Source organism: Piliocolobus tephrosceles, chromosome 10, assembly GCF_002776525.5.
Source record: "Piliocolobus tephrosceles isolate RC106 chromosome 10, ASM277652v3, whole genome shotgun sequence".
Classification (NCBI taxonomy): domain Eukaryota; kingdom Metazoa; phylum Chordata; class Mammalia; order Primates; family Cercopithecidae; genus Piliocolobus; species Piliocolobus tephrosceles.
In genome coordinates this window covers 121,740,447-121,752,784 of record NC_045443.1, presented here as the reverse complement: position 1 = coordinate 121,752,784, position 12,338 = coordinate 121,740,447, and the positions used below count along the sequence as shown (strand labels likewise).

The window sequence follows — 12,338 nt, the reverse complement described above, 5'->3', positions numbered from 1 at the left end:
GCATGGTGTCACACCAGAATGGGTTCTGCGTAAACTGATGTTTCCGATGTGGGCGAGCGGCATGGTTTACTGCCACCCAGGACGCAGGTGTCATGCAGGAGACCCAGGACATAATGGAGACTCCCAGCTGGGCACCCACGTGGCTAACTGGAATTCACAGGCCATTATAGGCCACCTGTTACCTTCACCCGCACCCTCACCCCAGGAGGAATTTCACATAAACGGAAGTCCATCCAATGAAGATTCAGACAGAGGGAGTGCGTTGGGTTTTTGTAGTGATTGGGGTCATTTGTGTTGAGTTTGCTTTTGTTTTTAAGGGGCTAAGAAAAAGCATTTGATAGGAGTCTAAATAAACCATCAAACACAGTGTGAACTTGTATTGCTTTTCGCAAAGACTAACACCATTCCACTCTCACCACCTGGCTGAGCATTGGGCAGGGCCAAGAACTGAGCTCAAAGGGAACTCAGTCCTGTAACCAAAGATGGAGGAGAGGCTGGCCATCAGTGATGCTGGCCACCCCCGTGCCCACTCCCCAGGGACCTCCAGAAGACTTGATACTGACAAGAAGAGAAAGGCAGGAAGTCAAGGTCGGACCAGCTCTGGGCTTCTGCATGTGCACTGAACAGCACAGACAGAACAGCACTGGGTGAGACGCACAGAAGACAAGGTTGAGCTAGGTTCCAATGAGAAGATCTTGTTTCCTGACAGGGAGAGCTAGGACTAGTGCTGAATGGAAGCCTCAGTGGGCACGGCTGCCACCGCCCATCCCCAGCCACTCTCCCAGGGTCACGTCACGGGGCTGCTGCTTTCCTCTGGTGACCATCAGTTGCCTTTTCCATCTGATACCATCCGACCAGAAGGGGAGGGCCTGCCCGCAACAAGCCTCCTTGCCCTCCATCCCTGTCCAGAGCCTGAGATGCCAGACCGAGATCCACCCTGGCGATTCCCATACGTGGCGACACTCACCTTTGATGTTTTTCACTTGGCTCTGGGTAATGGAATCAAAATCGATCTCCATCAGAGACCTCAGGAAATTCGGGTCGGACATCATGCCCTTGGCGGTTTTCCAGTTGAGCTCTTTGTACCCCTTCATGATGAGGATGCATTCACAGACCGTCTGCACCTGCTTCGGGGGCTTAGCAAACGACCTGGCAAGAAACCAAGGCACACGTGGGTCCGTCCAGGGATGTGGCCAGGATCTGGCCTGAAAAAGAGCTCCAGAAAAAGGAGCTCAACTAAAAGGCAGTGCCTGGAGCTGATGCTGCCTGGAAATGAAAGAAGCCAGGTCCCAACACAAACTGCACTCCTGGGTGGAAGCGTCGCTAAGGGCGGGGCCGGGTACCCCTCTCAGGTTCCAGACCAGGCGCCTGGAACACAGCCGAATCATGGTGCAGGGACAGCATTAAAATACAAACCCAGGCCATCCCCGGAGCGTCTGGATCAGTGGTTAGGGTGAAGCCTGAGCACCTATGTTTTACTTACACCCTCGGCTGATTCCTCAGACTCTAAATGGTGGTTGCTGTCATTACTGTCATTATCATCATCACCGCTATCACTACCACCATCATCTTTCCCCATTTACTAGATGGAGAAACAGGGTCCCAGGAGCTTGCATGACTGGCTGTGCTGACACCACCTTCGAGACCTGGGGTTCCTGCATCCTGGGCTCTTTCTAGCCTATGCTGCCCCATAATTGTTTTCTGTGGCTTTGATAAGACTAGATCATCACTCTGCTCCTCCAGAACTCAGATGTTCACTGCCCTTGGTCCTCTGGAGAACCAGAACTGCCAACAGAGCAGGAGACAGAACAGCAGCGCTGGTGCAAAGGCTGGAGAAGGAACCAAACCCATCTCACTGGGGCATCCTGCTGCCAGGCAAGGTCAATGAAAGCCACAGAAGTCTCCCAGACCAGGCTATGGAAAGACAGAAGTGGAAGGAGAAAAGCACAGAGAAGGCAAAGCAGGAAAGGAAGGAAAAGGAGAGAAGAGCAGGAGACAGAGGCCCCAGAGGACATGGAAGCAGTATGGGGGCAGCCAGGCAGGGGCCCAGGCATTTGGGCTCTAGTAGGAGGCTGGGGTGAGCTAGAGAAGAACGAGGGGGATGGAGGGACAGAGAGGGAGACACATGCACAAGGATAGAGACAGAGATAGGGAGACAGGGAGGAGACAGAGAGACAGAGAGGAGACAGGGAGACAGGGAGGAGACAGAGAGACAGGGAGGAGACAGGGAGACAGGGAGGAGACAGGGAGACAGGGAGGAGACAGCCTGAGCAGACTGAGCAACCTGGAGGCTTTCTGCAATGAGCAAATCCCCCACCCCTCCTGACCCCGGCACCCTCACACACTCCCACGCAGGCAGCAGAGGAGAGAGGGCCCCATAGTGTACGGACAAGCCAGGGCAACGGCCAGGAGGGAGGGCGCCCACACTTCAGCACAAAGCCCAGTGATGAAAGACATGGCCCTGAGTCACCAGGGACAGGCTCAGTTATGCTGGTGTTGGCTGCTTAGGAAAGCAGCAGCAGCCTGTCCGAGTGTCTTTAAAAGGTTCCTTCAGGGTGGATGGAAACCAGGCCCCGGCCACTGCTCTGTGAACAAGCAGGTAGGGAAAGAATAGGGGAAATGTTTTCAGATTCAAGACAGAAAGAGCCCAGGCCTGAGGCAGGGTCCTGAGCCCTTGGGCAAGTTAGGAACCAGCCAGGGGTATCAGTTTTCCCATCTGTAAAGTGAGACACAGAACCAGACCCTTCCAGTTCCCAAATCCTCTGAGTCTATGAAAGTGAAGTTTTCTGCTGTTGTGTTACAGGCCACGCTCTGGGATCTCACTTATTGAGAACACACCACTTTCCACAATGCCGGATGACCGAGGTGTGTGAAATATTGAGGTTGCAAGACAAGAGAAATGGAGATGTCTGTTTAATTCGATTCCTTTCTTCTATCACTAAACAAACTTGGGAATGAGAAAGGGAGAATGATATGCTACCCTCCCTGGAAGAAAATAATCATTTTAAACCCTACTCCCCGCCCCCCAGCGCTCTACCCCTGACACAGCAGCTGTCTCTGCTTTTTCTCCAGCCGAGCTCCTTGCAGCCTCAGAGAAGGTGCCCCCTCCACCCGCCATGACCATGACTAGGTCAGGTCCCAACACCCACTGTCAGAGCAGCAAGGACCTTTCCTTCCTAACCTAATCCTACATCATTTCCCTATGCACATGGGATTCCTATAGGAAAACAGAGTGTCAGCTCCATGCAGTGAAGGCCCTGCCTCCCTGTCTCACTGCTGATCGGCCCCAGTGCCTGCTCAGGGCAGGGGTGGGGTGGGGGACAGACACCCAATCACTATTGAATGAATGAAAGGAAGAAAAGTAAAAATCAAAAGCCAGCAACAAAGGGAGCCTTTTATACTTTTATAGTTAGAGAAACATCTACTTCTAATCTTCATGACTCTTCATCTTCCTGCCTTAACATTTAATGATTCCCACAAAGAGGATTGAGTATGATAAGAGGGAAACGCTTTTTAAAGACTTAAAAGATTATAAAATTGTCAAGATGTAAGTGCTGGCTCATTGTGCTTAACATCCAAATGACCTGAGAAAAGCCAGATTTTAGTCATCTGGAAAAACTCAAATTGGATCCAAACTCACACAAAACCCCAGGAAAAAAATCCTCAATAGATAAAAGATTTAAATATAAAAAATTAAACCATAAGAGTACAAAAATAAATCATGGGGAAATTATTTTACAATCTTGCAGTGTAATCAGGTCTTTTAACTAGGACACAATATCCAAAAGTCACCAAATAGGTTGGGTGCAGTGGCTCATGCCTGTAATCCCAACAGTTTGGGAGGCTGAGGTGGGTGGATCACCTGAGGTCAGGAGTTCGAGACCAGCCTGGCCAACATGGAGAAACCCGTCTCTACTAAAAATACAAAAATTAGCCGGGCATGGTGGTGGGTGTCTGTAATTCCAGCTACTTGTGAGGCTGAGGCAGGAGAATCGTTTGAACCTGGAAGGCGGAGGTTGCAGTGAGCCAAGATTGTGCCACTGCACTCCAGCCTGGGTGACAGAATGAGACTCTGTCCCAAAAAATTAATTTTAAAAAAGTCACAAAATAAAATATTGCTAAAATCTGCCACACAAAAATAAACATACATGGCAAAAACAAACACACACACAAACCTCCTAAACAAAGTCAAATGGCCCATGGCAAACCAGGAAAAGATTTGCAACTCCCCTCATGGATAAAAAGCTGATCTCCCCACTGCATAAAAAAGCCCCTGGAAATGGTTTTGAAAATAAAGCAACAATACCACGGCCCAACAGATAAGCAAACCAAGTTCACAGAAAAGGAAATACACATAACTCTTAGACACATTTTTCACATAGGAAAAAAAAGGCCAGCCTCACTCACACTAAGAGAAATGCAAATTGAAACTACACAAATACCACTCTTCATCTACAACATGTGAAAAATCCAAACGTGATTGCTCCCCCTGTTGGTGAGTCTAGGAAAAAGCAGGTACTGCTCACTTGGATTGTCGGTGAGGATAAATAGGTTCCATCCCCATGGCTGGGACTAGGTAACAGCTATGAACATTATAAATGCCTACACCCTGGGACCCAGCAATTCCACTTCCAGAAATGTATCCTGCAGGTGGACTCTCCCAGGTGCACAATTAACTATGCTCAGGTTTATTCTTTGCCACGCTATTTGTAAACGCAAAAGACTGGAGACACAATCAACTTATTCAACAAACTCATCAGTAAGGGCTTGTTAAATAAATTATGGCACAGCCACACAATGGAATGTGGAGGAATGTCCTAAAATATCAGGGAAGTTCATCATATATCAACATGCAAAAGATCTCCAAAATATATTGCTAAGCAGAAAAGATGCAGAAAGATATGCATAGGGTGTTACAGTTTGTATATAAAAGAAGGATAAAAGGATTTGCAGGTATCCCTTGCTCTCCAAACACTCAGAACCTGAAGTCAGGGACAGAAGAGACCCTTGTGTACCTGGTTGCCTTGGTCATGCATGAAAATCCTCGGGATGTGTATACGAGAAATGATATACCCGCACTACCTGTTGTAGCGTGGGAAGGTGACCAGAGCTGATAGAGGACACAGTGGCTGTGGGCTTTTCCCAGCATACCTTTTGGATGTTGGAGCCATAATCACGGCTAATGCTTACATGGCTCTGACCATGTGCCCAGCCCAGTTCTTCACATATAGGCTTATATGATCCTCATGAAGACACTGATGCAGCCAAGACAATTCTTATTCACATTTTACAAATGAAGAAACTGGAGCACAGATAAGTTAGATGACTTGCTAAATGTCGCACAGCAAAGAGGAAGAGCCATGTATGAATGTGTAAAAATTATTCCTTTTGTACTTTGGCTTTCTCAGGGGTGAGCTGGGCACTGTCTGCAATGCCTGTCTCACTGCAGGGGACACGTGTCAAGCTCTCTATCTGGCCCGATGGAAGCTCCTTCCCACCCCTCCACCTTGGGTTGATGGAAGGGACTCACCGTTCCTTCTCTTCAAATAAATCCCCTTCAAAAATCCTTCCTGGCCTCTGCTCTCATGATGTTTTTATGCTGCTGACCTGGGAGCAGTGCCCCAAATCCTATTACCGGTAGCTAGATATTCCCCTGAGAGAATGTGTGTGGGACCGTGTCTCCTACCCTCCGCTGGGTGTGCACTTCCACTGTGTCCTGGCACCTCAGCCTCAACTTCCAACGCTTAGTGCTGAAGTTTTAATACATCCATCCTTATACCTTCCTTGACACCATTCTCAACATTGAAATAATGACTTCTTGCTGATAACAGTGGCACCTCCAAGTGACCTCCCAAGAACGAACCAGGTCCCCTGTCCTGGAATGAGCTGAATTCCGTGTTCAAATTCACAAATGTTTCATGAACAAGAAAACAAGGGCACGGCCTTGGATAAGGAGTGCTGCTCAGCCTTCACAGGCAGCACAGAGGCAGAAAAACAGGAAGTGCTGGGAACACGCACTACTCCACCGGGAGCCCAGAACGGAAGCCCACTGCTGACCCAGGAATGGAGCCTCTTGGCTGCAAGACCTGTGTGTGGGGCCAGGAAGACTGATCTCCTTCCGGATGAAGAGTGAGGAAGGAGAGAACTGAGGCTCCCACGCTGGGGGGTCTGTGCAGGGCCAGGCAGCACAGAGGCAGAGGCAGTGGGCGGAGGCTGGCACCAGAACAGTGTTCCCTCCTTGGGCTTTACTCACAAGACTCAACTGACCATCAGAGTCCAGGAACAGTGCCCTGGGGAGACCAAGCCATGCGGGGAGAAAGTTTGCTGGCCCACGCCACACCAGGTCACCCTCGCTGACCGCAGATGAGCCCTCTGGTGTGGGGGACAGGGTCGTCTTACAGATTGATTTGCAAGATGTATGGGGGCCTCAATAGTGACCTACTCTCACCCTCCTTGAAAGCCTCCTTGGCCAGAAAAGGATTCAGGCATCGCCAGTCTGGCCGTGGTGTGCACACATCTCTGCTGAGCTGTTTTCAGCAGGGCTCGCCCTGTGTTGAGCACTCTGCCCCTGCGAGGGCGGACACTTGCCCCCACGTGTTCCGTGAAGAGCACTGTTTTACCCCACTCCATCCTTCCCTTGGCCTGGGTTCAAGGTCAGCAGGCCCTGCTTCCTACTAGCCGGGGGAGCTGGATGCCCAGGGTGCCCGCCTTATCTCCCTGGGCCTCGCTTTCCTCATCCGAAAATGAGGGCAACAACAGTTCCCACCGCGGAGAGAGCCAGGCGCGGTGGCAGCACATGGTGTCGGCTCCTTTGTAAGCTCCTGGTCGCCACGATCACGGGGACTACTGGCCTGCAGAGGTGGAACGGAAGCCCAGAATGGCGGCCCGGGGGTGTTACCTAATCTCAGTCACATCCGACTTGTCCAGCTTCTGCAGCTCCAGCTTTGCGGCCTCCAGGATGGGCATGACCTCCTCCAGGGTCGTCTCGGCCTCAGCCTTCTCCATGGCAATGACCTTGTTCTGCTCCTCTATCTCTATGGCCTTTTCCTCCGCCAGTTTCTTCTTCTCCTCAGCTGCAGGGTGGAGCAGGGGGTGAGTAAACTTGGGCTCAGAGGCGATGCACTCGCGGCCACCGGCTCTGAGCAGAGTGCAGTCCTTAAAGGTTGGCTTGAGCCCCAGTGGGGATCTAAGGAGCTCTGGCCAATGTGGCAGCCTTAGTGATCCTGGTGGGACAGAAAACCCCACCATGCGTGGGGCCTCCAGCACCAGACAGCCACCCTGACTCCGACCTTCCTCAACTGGCCCACCTGTGTCCCACCCACTCCATCCAGGACAAATCCCGTGGCTCCTGACAGCCCCCAGCCCTGCCTCACCAGTGTTCACTGAGGATGCCGGGGGTCCCCCTTCTACTTACCAGCTCCCTGCAGTCTCCTCCTTCTGCCTCTCATCACCTCTTCCTATGCTCACTCTGGCCCAGCCAGAGCCACCCTCTAAGGAGGCTGCCCCTCTGTCGCCTTCTCTCTCCCTGCCTTGCTGATTTGCTTCATGACACCGATCACAATCGGAAAGTTTCACTTCACCGTTGACTGATCCACTGTCTGGGTCCCCTCACTCACTAGGATGTCAGCACCTCCCCGAGGGCTGGAACCCCAAAACCTAGAGCAGGGCTTGGCTCACAGTGCTTTGAGCAGTGTCACCCACCAAAATTCGTGCCCACTGGGACCTCGGGATGTGACCTTATTTGGAAGTGGGGTCTTTGTAGATGGAATTAGTTAAGATTAGGTCATACAGGGTTAGGGTGGGCCCTAAATCCAGTGCCTGGGGTCCCTATCAGAAGGCCATGTGGAGACACACAGGGAAGACAGGCGTGTGGCAGTGGAGACAGACACTGGAGTGGTGCATTTATAAGCTAAGCTAAGGAATACCAAGGGCTGTCAACAACCCTGAGAAGCTGGAAGAGACATGAAAGAGTCTTCCCCCAGAGCCTTCAGAGGGAGCGTGGTGGCACCTTGACGTCAGACTTCGGCCTCCAGAACTGTGAGAGAATAAATTTCCGTTGCTGGCCGGGCACGGTGGCTCACGCCTGTAATCCCAGCACTTTGGGAGGCCGAGGCAGGCGGATCACCTGAGGTCAGGAGTTCGGGACCAGCCTGGCCAACATGGAGAAACCCTGTCTCTACTAAAAATAACAAAAATTAGCTGGGCGTGGTGGCGGGCACCTATAGTCCCAGCTACTTAGGAGGCTGAGGCAGGAGAATCGTTTGAATCCAGGAGGCAGAGCTTGCAGTGAGCTGAGATGGCGCCACTGCACTCCAGCCTGGGTGACAGAGCGAGACTCCGTCTCAAGAAAAAATATTAATTAATTAATTTTAAAAACTAAATGTCTGTTGTTTTCAGCCCCCAGATCACGGTGCTTTGTTACAGCAGCCCCAGGAGATGCATGCAGCAGGCCTTCTGCAAACAGAGGCTGGCTGCAGAGGCTCTGCCTCCCCCATGCTAAGGTCTCTCGGAATCCATCTCCACAGCGAACAAGCCAGCATTGGCACTTGCAGTGTGCAAAGCCGTGCACGGGCCCTGACACTGTAGAGGTCCCCAGCCCAGGCACTGCTTCTCCCTGGGGCAGCAGGGGGATGAATGCGTCAGAAAAGGGTAGCAAGATCACAAGTGTGGAACCTTCAGAACAGAAGAGCAGAAAGGAATCTGTCTAAGCTGTGAGCATGCCGAGGCAGGGGTGGGGCCAGCAGGAACGGAACACATAGAAAACAGGACCACCAGAGCTGGCCGGGAAGGAAGAGGGCTGGTACAGGCTGCAGGAACCTCAGGGTGGGGAGCAGCATGCAAAGGGGCCCGGCCAAGCCAGGTGCTTGACTCATGTTGAGGAGCAAAATGATGGGCTCTTTCAGCCAGGCAGGAGCACAGGCTAGAGGCTAGGGCAGGTGCTGAAGAGCCACCCTCAGGAGAAAGGACTGTTTGCACCCCACCCTACCCTCTGCAGGACTTGTCAATGTATCCCATTCCTATGGCCACCAGGATTGGTTTGGGCAAGGGCATGTGACTCAAATCTGTCCAGTCACAGCCAGTTCTGGGAGCTTTGTGGGAATGCGTGGGAAAGAAGAGCCCTCTCTCCCCTGGGGATGCTGAGCTAATAGGATGCCAACCTCATGCGGGAGGCTCCCAAACTCTCAGCATGGACAGAGCCTGCTGCCTGAGATGAAGCCCAAACAGAAGACAGCAGAGCCAAGAAAGGGAAGGAAAGATTCCCACTGATATACTTGAGTCCTAGATCCAGCTGTGCCTGAAGCCAGCATGCCTCTGGAATCAATGCGTTTCCACTTTAGATTAAGCCACTTTGAGCTCAGTTTCTACCATTTGCAACCAGAATAGTCCTGATCGGGACAGGCAGCCTGGAAACAGCTCCTAGATGAAGCTTCCTCCAAAATTCCAAGTGGGAGCAAGGTGACCCTGGACAAGGATGACGGCAATGGGGAAAGAAAAGCAACCACAGGTAGGAGAGGCACTAAACATGGGTGTGGCAAACAGGTCGTCCTCAGTACGAACTGCAGCCTGGGCACTGGGGGAGGGGCTCTCTTGGTTGTGAGCTTCTTCGAGGCAGGGGTTGAGTCTCATTCAGTTTCTAGCCCCCACTCTCCCCACCCTGGTGCCTGCCATGAAGCTGAAGTCAGTATCTGCTGTTTGGACAGATGAATACGTGGAATAACAGCTTCCTTCAAGACACTTCCCGTCTAGTTTTACATCTAAGGGGCCAGGAATGGATAGTTTTTTATATCTAGAGGGCCAGAAATATATAGTTTTTAAAAGACAGATCAAAGCAAAGTGCAGCTATGTGGGAATGAGGCATTTTATCAAAGTTCTGGTAGAAGAAACACGGATAGGAAGAGAGACGTGGTATGGATATTCTCAGCAGACCGAAGGGAGAGAAAGAGCAAATTACTGCAGGACTCACACGGGCATGAAGAGGTGATGCTGTGAGCAGGCGACAGGGTGTCATGGGAAATTAGGTGGGCAAGATGACATAGAGGGATTGATGGGACCCTTCATGGCCACAATGAGGACTCAGCATCAAAACAGGCAGCAAGGAGTTGCCACAAATTCCTGGGAAAGGATATCTATCGGTTAAGTTGCTTTGGTTGCAAGCAACAGAAGCTAACAACGGTCGAGTTAAGAAAAATGTGAAATTGTTATAAGAAAACATGGTAGCTCACGGACATGGAAGATGCTGAAACACATAAACTAGGAGCATCTCAGGGATCTGGGCTCGGTCACTGAATTCAGTCTCTTCACAGCACTGCCATGCAATAAATGAACACAAATAATCTTCAGTCTTTATGTTGGCTGACGCAAAATGTGCAGCCCCAGATAACTTCTATTTGCTCTGCCAGGTTAGAATAAGCCCATCCGGATGGCAGTCACTGGGAGTTGGGGAGAGGCAGTTTGCCAACACCAAGTTAGGGTGCTGGTGCCAGAGTGATGACAAATGGATCCTGTGCACAGGGCCAGGTGTAATGACAAAGGAACTGAACCGAGATGACACTTAGCAACACAAACACAGACCAGCAGGAGAAGCAAGAGGCAGGCAGGTCGAGTAGCATCTGCAGGAATCTGAGAATGAGCTGGGGAGGGTACACATCAGAAACCAGTGGCCCAAAGACCCAGAGAGGAGGGTTAGAGGCCAGGCACAGAGCTGTGGGATCCAGGAGCTGTCCTGTGCCAGGCATCGCAGGAGGGTAGAGTCGTCAAGAGCAGGACAGTGCAGGTGACACAGAGCCTTGGCCAGGAAGACCGAGGGAAGGAGCTCAAGAAAGAACCTTGAAACAGTTTCAAGGGGAGCCAAGAAAGTCCCGCATCGATGACGCCAAGGCTTAGGTCATTTCAACCCCACGGACTTAGTTCACCAGCCCATTGAGGGTCGAGTGACTTTTCTACTCCCTGGCACATCCTCAGGCTACCAGCGCAGGGGCCTACATATGGTAGTGTCTCAGTGCTTATGAAAGGAGATGAGACTGGCTGGACACGAATTCAGGAAGAAACAGGAATTGCAGGGTCAAGATGGCATGCTTGGTGCCTACAAGCAGTTTTGCAGGGACGTCCTGGCAGAGCCCTGTCCTGCTGGGGGATGGGCTGCCCTGGCCCCGGCCCTTACCCACCTACAGCGGTGTTGACGGCGATCTCCTCCAGCAAGGCCTCGCAGGCGGCGGACTTCTCGGCCAGCACGATTTTCTGCTCGGCCAGCTTCTGGTTCAGCTCGTCCAGCTGGATGGTGGCCTCCTTCAGCTTGTCCAGTCCCCCATCCAGACGCTTGCACTGAGCTGAGGAAAGAGGGCACCTATGTTCATTGTCGAGGTGGCCACTGTTCCCAACACAATCACTGGGATTTGCCTAACTTCAGCTTATCAAAACAAAACAAAACATTTTTAGAAGATGGCACGTGTCTTTCGGTACCTCCACTGCCATACTGGGATGGCATCAGCCAAAATGAATATATATCTGAAAACAGTGCTTCCCTTGGCCAATAGCCAGAGCACTTTTTAAAAAGCCCTGTCCAGCAGTGCATGCTGCTGCAGCACACAGTATCTCTAATGTGTGCCAGGCATGGTGGCTGCACCTGTGGTCCCAGCTACTCAGGAGGCTGAGGCGGGAGGAGCACATGAGCCCAGGAGGTTGAGGTTGCAGTGAGCCATGACTGCACCACTGCACTCCAGCCTGGGAAACAGAGACCCTATCTCTAAGATAAAAAACAAAATTGAAACATTGCTAATATGATGAAAATGTAAAGCTTCAAAGTCTATGACTCAACACTGAGAATAAAAATAAGGACATGCCAGGGTCCTACCCACATGAAAGAATTGCTCCAAGACACAAAATCCAAGACGTGCTTCGCTTGGCCTCAATACTGAAGATGGCTGATCTTACTAAAGAAAAGATCCGCGTTCGAATCCTTACCCATAAATAAGAATGACCTCTGTCAACCACCCCATCCCCCAGGCTTACCTATATTATACTGAGTTTTCTCATCCAGCAATTTTGAATAGGTGTGAATGAAATCAAGGTAGTTCTTGGGAGTGACATAGTTGCTGCGCCTCAATTTCTGTAGAAACTGTTTGCTGTAGTGGCCCACGGACTGGTGAACCAAAACAACATGCTTTACCACATTTTCTATATTTTCTGCCGGGATCATTGGATTACACCCTGAAGAGGAAGGAATAAAAAACGTATTTTTCTTTTCTCTCTTTTCTTTCTTTCTCTCTCTTTCTTTCTTTCTTTCTTTCTCTCTCTCTCTTTCTCTCTCTCTCTCCCTCCCTCCCTCTCTCTCTCTCTAT

General features: G+C 51.1%; 1 protein-coding gene across 2 annotated transcripts in view; it reads right to left on the bottom strand.

Moving 5' to 3' along the window:
- DNAH10 (dynein axonemal heavy chain 10) overlaps positions 1-12,338 on the bottom strand; it is a 175,380-nt gene that overhangs the window by 24,549 nt on the left and 138,493 nt on the right. For both annotated transcript variants that reach the window (XM_031936393.1, XM_026457372.2), the window contains 4 exons: positions 12,010-12,207; positions 11,166-11,327; positions 6,899-7,073; positions 968-1,149 (listed from right to left, as the gene is read on the bottom strand). In XM_031936393.1, the coding sequence (XP_031792253.1) occupies positions 968-1,149; positions 6,899-7,073; positions 11,166-11,327; positions 12,010-12,207 (717 nt within the window). The remainder of the gene's footprint in view (positions 1-967; positions 1,150-6,898; positions 7,074-11,165; positions 11,328-12,009; positions 12,208-12,338) is intronic.